Below are 7,646 nucleotides of genomic sequence, written 5' to 3' on the forward strand. Positions count from 1 at the left end.
TTAATCAAAGCACAATAAGAAATGAAATCAAAGAATATTACACTTCTCTTTTCACTGCATCTTCTCCTGTGACTCCTAGTTTTGATAATATCTCTTTTAAGTCAATTGACCATGAGCAGAGTGTACGGCTTGAACGGGATTTTGAGGAAGATGAAGTGTACAATGAAATCAAGAGTTGTGGTGCTAATAAAGCACCAGGTCCGGACGGCTTCAACATGGAATTTACAAATACTGTTGGGGAATTTTGAAAGGTGATCTGATGCGAGCTATTAAAGATTTTCATTTTGTAGGTAAAGCGGATTGGAGATTGAACATGTCTTTCGTAAAGCTGATACCTAAGAAATAAGATTCTTCAACTCCTAAGGTTTACATGCCTCTTAGTATTATTAGTAGCTTCTACAAGGTAATATCTAAACTTTTGGATGACATAATTAAAGTGGTTATGCCTCAACTTATATCGAGTGCACTGGAAGCTTTTGTGAAGCATAAACAGATATTAAATGGTATTTTATTGGCTAATGAATGCATCAATAACAGATTAAGACAGAGAAGAGCAGGTATTCTTTGCAAAATTGACATGGAGAAGGCATTTTACAATGTCAATTGGCCCTCTCTTTTTGCAATTTTAGAGAAAAATGGCTTTGGCGCAAAGTGGATCAAGTGGATTAGATGGTGCGTTACGGAAGCTCAATTCTCGGTGTTGGTGAATGGTGCAACGACTGAAAGAATCAAGCCATCTAAAGGTTAAAGGGTGACCCTTTGTCACCCATTCTCTTCTTACTAGTGGTTGAGGTGTTGTCTTGTCTTCTTGAAGATGCTCGACAGAAGAGATAGATTACAAGTTTTCAAGTAAAGGAAGGAGGCACAATGGTAACTCACTTACAGTTTGCGGACGATACTATTATTCTGCTAAATGCAACTAAAGAAGAGGTAAGAGGTTTGCTTATTGTTCTTATGATTTTTGAGGTGCTAACAGGCCTAAAATTGAATCTGGATAAGAATTCTTTGACTAGCATTGGAGCAGATGATGTGGTAAATGATTTGGCGTTGGATTTGGGATGTAAAATAGATGTTCTGCCGATTATGTACTTAGGAATGCCGATAGGAGCCACTAGGAAAAATACGGCAGTTTGGGATGTGGTAATAAATAAGATGAAGAAGAAGCTTGCACCGTGGAAAAGAATTTTTCTTAACAAGGCAGGTAGGCTAACGTTGATCAAAAATGCACTAGAAAGTGTTGTTACTTATTACATGTCTCTTTTGGTGCTTCCATCTGCAGTTGAGAATGAGTTAAATTCAATTATGCGAAAATTCTTATGGGGTGAAGATGGAGATCAAAAGAAGATGAGTTGGGTCTCGTGGTTGAAGATATGTAACCTGAAGAAGAATGGGGAACTGGGCATTAGAAATTTAAGATTAATTAACAAATATTTGCTAGCTAAATGGCATTGGAGGTATTCTAGGGAGAAACACGCACTTTGGAGGAAGATAATTTGTGAAAAAACAGGCTCTGATGAAAACAGTTTGGTCTCTATAATTCCTACAGGTACAATAGGCAGAAGTATGTGGATGGAGATTGCTAAGGCTCGAGAATTCTATGAGGTTTCTAGTATACAACTAGGGTATGGTAGAGGGGTGCGTTTCTGGAATGACTGGTGGGTAGCAAAGAAAGCACTAAAGGATTCGTATCATAGACTTTATAAGTTGAGTACGCAGAAGAATACAACGGTTGCTGATATTCTAGGTGATAACATGAGGATGATGTTCAGCCGAGAACTTAACCCAGCTGAAAGAATTGATTTCTTGGAGATAATGTATGTCACAAGGAATGTAACACTTACAAACGGCATTGCAGACAAAGTGACAGGTAATTTTACAGCAAAAGCTTGTTATGAGAGGTTGGTGAATGTCCCTGAGGATTTAGATTTTTCCGTCTTATCAGATGTAAGTTTATTCCACCAAAAGTTAATTTTCTTTGTTGGGAGGCTCTCCACAACTCAATTCCTACAAGAATGATGCTACAACATAGACGTGTTCAGGTACAGTCAACTACCTGTGTCATCTGTAATGAAGTTGATGAAGCCATGGACCATCTTTTTATCCATTACAGCTGGGTTTCTCGGTTGTGGAACTATTTTATGGGGTCTCATCCTGTTAACTGGTCAATGCCAGGTGAGTTTAAATCGCTTTTACTTAGATGGAGAATACAAGGCTTGGAAAAAGACAATCTACAATTTGGCAGCTCATTCCTTATGCAATAGTGAGGGAAACTTGGAAGGAAATAAACTCAAGGTTTAATGGTGGTCGTTTGAAGTCAGTTGAGGAAATTAAAAGCAACATCAAAGAGACGATCTGCCTGTGTTGTTCGACAACAAACACTCTCTCAGACTTATCCATCTCTCAGGTTATTTTTTAATGGGAAATTGTAGTGAATTTGTAATCAAGTTTTCATTTCCTAGTTGGGGAGCTTTCTGAAGGTCATATCTGTATAGATGTAAATACTTTTTTCTTCAGTATATTCTTCTTTTTTCAAAAAATAAAAAAATGACATACTTTTTATTTAATCATCGACCGAGATTATGTGGAAAGTAGGTCGTCATAATGAACTTGGAACAGAAAATAGAGAATCGTGGATTGCTTGGTCAGACAGCGTACGCGATCATCTAGTATATAAGCTATTGGTTCGCCTGGAGTAGTAATACATTTTAAAAATGATTATCGAAAGCTTTTTCTAAATTCACCGTGAAATAGGCTTTCTCTCCGGTAAAAATGACTTTCCCCTATCAATCATCACGAATAATAATAATAAAGGTCAAACTTAAAATTGTAGTCGAATTATACTGACCAAAGTCAGACGAGCTATCCTTAAAGAGACGCTATATTTTCTAGAAGAGTTCGCATTTTACTTTCCATTTGAAATGGAACCCTCATTCTCTCACCGCCACTCCTTTTTGAAACCTCATTTCTTACGGAGGCCAGACCTTCACTCACTACCCCTCCAACATCTCTCTCTCCTCTCTCCACAGCAATTGTTTGTTTGTCTGTGAATGTGGAGCTTCCAACTCTTCATATTAGAGAAACTTAGGTAAGTGTTGATTTTTTTTTTCTCTATTTGGATCAACACAAACATTTTTGTCTTCAACTTTTATCAGTTCTTTCATGTGTTTTACTTCATATTAGAGAAACTTAGGTACGTGTTGATTTTTTTTTTTCTCTATTTGGATCAACACAAACATTTTTGTCTTCGACTTTTATCAGTTCTTTCATGTGTTTTAATATGATTTTTTAGTACTTGCTGTAATAATTTATTTATCAGCGATCTCATTGATATTTTTCCTATTATTTTGATTGCAAATATATTACTTAATACGTTTGTTGTGTTCTGTGATTGGTTTGTGAATTGAAAAGGGTCTTGTTCATTAGTTATAGGCGAAAAAAGATTTCTCGTAGTCGGTACAAAATCACATAGATACTTAAAACAGTAAGAAAAAATTGAATTAGTAGTTTTCCAATTTGAATTAAACAATTTGTAAAATGAATTTCAGGAGGTTCAACTTATCCACATTGTACAACATATCATTGTTTTTACACTGACCGAATTCGACCTAAGTGTGATATCGTGAAGTCTTCGGGAGTGTTGGGCGAGTGGGCCGTCAATACAAAATTGCTAGTCTCTTTAGTTTCAACCAGGGCTGAATTTTATTGCTGTTATTCTGATGGTGTTTACATATTTATAGAGTTGCATCTCTGCTTTAGTTGTTCTTTCCAGTTTATTTGAGCTTAGTATTTTCTGTGTTCTGTTTTCAAGCTTTGACGTGTTGGTTTTTACATAACATGTAGAAAATCTGGATGAAGAGATTATGGATTTAAAACCGCTGTACGAGGGTGTTTATCATATACTGGAGTAACTGTTTATAGAAGAGCATTTGAGAGTGTCAATTGTAGTGTACATTAACTACTTCTGGATTTCAATCCTCATGGCTGAACACACTCATCGCCTTACTGATGCAAAAATGGGAAAACCTAGCCAATTTTACCAGCCTTCGTGGATGTCTCATTGGGTTCAACAAAGAAATAACTTGAAACCACAGGTTCATAATTGCGTTGTTGGCAATGATGAGAGCAGGTTAACTGATTGGGATTCCAATCAGGCTTCAACATTGTCCGTAGACAAGGGTGCATGTGATATTCCTGAATACAAGAATACTTGGAGGTACAAAAGAGACATTGATGTAGCTTCTGATGTTCCTCAATCACTTAATGAATATGGAGGTGCAAGTAAAACTAGAAGACTTGCACATGTGAAAATGTTTGTGAACACGGGAAACTTAAACAGCGCAAGATCAGAATTAAGGCCCTTTCCAGTATCCAACTTCAACCAGAAAATGACGAATGTATTGGCTCTAAAGAAAGAGCAATCTGTTAGAGAAAGTTATACATCTGGGTTTCAAACAAATGACTACTCTGATCATGGTTGTGACCATCTTTTTCCCTCAACAATGCTTGAAGTTCCTAATTTGCCAGACTTACCACCAAAAGTGTATCGTTCTCCTCAAGAACCACTACAAGGCTGCAAGCACTCCGTAAATCAGCCTATTTCGAGGCCTTCCCAAGAAGATCTTCCGAGTCCGAATTTCAGTTTAATGCAGCATGGGTTCGAACTAGGTGAAACGTCAGGCCAGTCCTTTGCGCGCAGAAAGCAAGAACCTAATGCGTCAAGCTCCTACATACAATCCAGAGAACACAAAGGAAATGCTAAACTTTCTCATCCCGAACAGGTTTGCAATTACCATGGTGGTTCTATGGCTTTGTTGTCTGATAATTCGAACGATAAGCAGTATGTGTCTCAAAGTTCTGGTAATATATACTCTAGACAGAATAATGCTTCTCATCCACCGCATGATCATTCAACTAGGGATTTTCCCTCCCCCAGTTTTGGTGGAAAGCAAGTTGGACAGAATACTGGTTTTTCTAATATTGGATTCTTGCCAGAGTCTTTTAAGTCATTCCACCATTTGTTGGTTGCAAAGACTGATTTCCACTTGTATAAGAAAGATTTGATGGTAACGGAGTCATCGGCAGTGTCCACTGAATACCAAGGAAACACATTAACTGAGCTAAAAAATAAAGATGTTGGAGATAGGAAATCTGGTTCTTTGAGCATAAAGAATGAATCATCAGCTGAGACAGAAACCATGGATATTGAAACTCATCAAAAGCGCAACTACTTTATGGGTATGTATATTACATGCCTAATCCTTTCAGATTGTTCTGTGTGATTTGAGTGCATTGCGTAAGCAATGTCAATTTACCTCCCTAATAAAGTCATTTTCTGCTCTGTTTCAGGCATGGCTTCACCACCAGCAAACAAGGTAAGCTGACCTTTATTAGTTATGTGATAGATGATATAATTTACTTGATAGGTTAAGTTTTCGTCTGCCCTACTACTAGCATTTGAATAACCTACATTCCTGCAGAAAACTGGTCACCCGCTCTATGAGTCTTTTTTTTTTCTTTCTTTCTTTCTTTTCTGATACAAGATTTACACTTCCAAATGTTTTCTAAAAATTTATGGGATTTGGACTCATTGACTATAGATTCATTACCACAAACTGAGCCTTCTACCAACTACTTGGGGTTAAACTGCACCCATATTTGGATTCCTCCCCTATAATGACATAATTCAACATTTCTTGCTCCTTTCCATTTCCTTTCCGGTGACTCCTGTGTCGTTCGACCTACCTGAGGCACTGCCTTTCGGCTCATTCTCATCGCATCTCTTCCTTGGTATTTTTGTTGGTATACAAACAAATTGCGTTTGCTGCAGTCTTGTAAACATTTTTACAGTTCAGTCTCTGTATAAGTTACCTAGCACCCAAAAGCAATGCTTTTATCCTAGTTTGGGTCCGCGTATGCTGCTTTGTATTTGTTATTCTTCTGTGGATACAGACATTTCTTTGCGAGATTATCAGACCACTATTTCTTGCTCAGAACCTTACATTCTTCACAGGAATTCACTGTGGGTTCAAATCCGGCGCAGTTTTCTCCATCAAAAGACAAAGCTGGAAGAAGAATGATAGAAATGAAGTTACTTGATTTAAACCAGAAGCCTGCATCCTTTTTAACATCAGCAAGGTCAATGGAGAACATGGATTCGAGCACATCCAGAACTGAGAGTTTTGATGCGGAACTTATCCCCTTCCATGTTCCAAAACATGACAACTGGCACACCAATCTGAAAGAAGATAGCATGTATGTAGGTCTGGATCCAAGCAGCCAACAAGCAAAGCGTCTCAAACTAACTCCTTCAGATTTAATTGGTCATGGTACCACCAATTTTAGAAATGTAGATGCTCCATCTATTGCAAAAGTTGGTAAGCAATTGAAACAGAGTTCGAACTCCAGTGAAACTATCAAGGAACAATCCATGTCCGGTAAAAGTTTTACTAAAGAAGATATGGAGATGGGTAAAACCGTGTTGTCAGGAAATGGGGTACCCGCTTCTAAGAACCTAGCGAAGGGACGGTGGGATATAATGCAGTCAAATCCATGGTTTAGGAGATGGCGTCATAATGTAACTGCAGCATCTTTGGCCAAGTCAACAGAACCAGTGAATGGTAAGCCACAATGTTCAAAGAAATCTCTAGATGAGTTTCAGACGAAGCAGCTACCAAGCATTGCGGCTATGGCATTGTTGGGGAAAGCAATGACTGGTGTCCAGGAATGTGAATTCACAGATAGGGGATCTTTTGTAGTCTGGAGTACAGGGGAGTAGAGGGGAAAACATGCTAACTAGGGTCTGCATAAATCAAAGGTATCTGTCAAGAAACACTAGTTATATCTGTGCTAAATTCCTATAATAATAAGAGGTTTGTTTCTGAAAAACCAATTTAAATACTTCAAGAATGATGCAGATTACTTTAGTAGCGTATGTATTTGAAATTTTACAGGTAGCATAACTAAAAGTGCACTCCCACGGAAAATTGCCTTACAGTCAAAGATAAAATATGATCTTATGTTTTTCGAAAAGACACCATTAAGTGTCTCGAACAATTTTTGCGTTCTCTACATGACACCCAGACTGCTCCAAAGCAGATTGAAAAAAATCCAGCTCCATTTATTGTCGAGTCCACAGATGGGGGGAGAACTGAATGATGATATCTCTAAGCGTCACAACACCCTGTTACACGTGAACTATCATCCACTAGAAAGCTGCGGTTGCTTTTCGAATCTACCAACACTTTAATTGCTGCTTCAGCGTGACAGTTTTCTTTCACTAGCCAGTGCTATTGTAGTATAGTTGTAAAGTCACTTTGTGATGATACAAACGACCTGAATTTTTGTGATGATACAAACGACCTGAATTCGAAACTCGTCAGCATCGAATCTGTACCGAAAAAATAAAAAATAAAATAAAGCATCAAACTCTTTATCATCACACAGTGGTAAAGTCACCGTTCTTTACCGAAAAAAATAACTAGGAATTACTGCTTAATCCAGTTCTGAATACCCGGCTAATGGCTAGTCCAGTCCCAAAAAAGTTTTAATCGCTCGTCCAAAAACATATTTTTGGACTAAGTTTTTTACTCGCTCATCCTACACACGTGCAAGGTGTTTTATGTTTCTTTTTATAAGTGTGGCAATTG

At 37.8% G+C, this 7,646-nt stretch overlaps 2 protein-coding genes across 4 annotated transcripts; both read left to right on the forward strand.

The window, feature by feature from the left end:
• Positions 1-370: 370 nt before the first annotated feature.
• On the forward strand, positions 371-748 carry LOC113333561. Its single transcript, XM_026579994.1, has one exon. The coding sequence runs from the start codon at positions 371-373 to the stop codon at positions 746-748; it is 378 nt and encodes a 125-aa protein (XP_026435779.1).
• A 2,176-nt stretch (positions 749-2,924) lies between these two features.
• LOC113333653 lies at positions 2,925-7,267 on the forward strand. 3 transcript variants are annotated; one of them, XM_026580074.1, is made up of 5 exons: positions 2,925-3,085; positions 3,841-5,235; positions 5,347-5,372; positions 6,011-6,814; positions 6,951-7,267. In XM_026580074.1, the coding sequence occupies exons 2-4, from the start codon at positions 3,978-3,980 to the stop codon at positions 6,773-6,775; spliced, it is 2,049 nt and encodes a 682-aa protein (XP_026435859.1). In that variant the 5' UTR covers positions 2,925-3,085; positions 3,841-3,977; the 3' UTR covers positions 6,776-6,814; positions 6,951-7,267. The 3 variants fall into 3 exon arrangements, with proteins under 3 accessions (XP_026435859.1, XP_026435858.1, XP_026435860.1); XM_026580073.1 differs by lacking the exon at positions 6,951-7,267 and having other exon boundaries at positions 6,011-6,923; XM_026580075.1 differs by lacking the exon at positions 6,951-7,267 and having other exon boundaries at positions 3,081-3,190; positions 6,011-6,923.
• Positions 7,268-7,646: the final 379 nt, after the last annotated feature.

This window comes from Papaver somniferum, unplaced genomic scaffold (assembly GCF_003573695.1).
Source record: "Papaver somniferum cultivar HN1 unplaced genomic scaffold, ASM357369v1 unplaced-scaffold_133, whole genome shotgun sequence".
Lineage (NCBI taxonomy): Eukaryota > Viridiplantae > Streptophyta > Magnoliopsida > Ranunculales > Papaveraceae > Papaver > Papaver somniferum.

Bases quoted from the DNA above. Each gene is read 5' to 3' on its own strand.
- LOC113333653 (XM_026580074.1), top strand. From the start codon at position 3,978: ATGGCTGAACACACTCATCGCCTTACTGATGCAAAAATGGGAAAACCT. The intron at 5,236-5,346 runs GTATGTATATTA...GCTCTGTTTCAG, and splicing joins AAAGCGCAACTACTTTATGG to GCATGGCTTCACCACCAGCA. The intron at 5,373-6,010 runs GTAAGCTGACCT...CATTCTTCACAG, and splicing joins CTTCACCACCAGCAAACAAG to GAATTCACTGTGGGTTCAAA.
- LOC113333561 (XM_026579994.1), top strand. From the start codon at position 371: ATGCCTCTTAGTATTATTAGTAGCTTCTACAAGGTAATATCTAAACTT.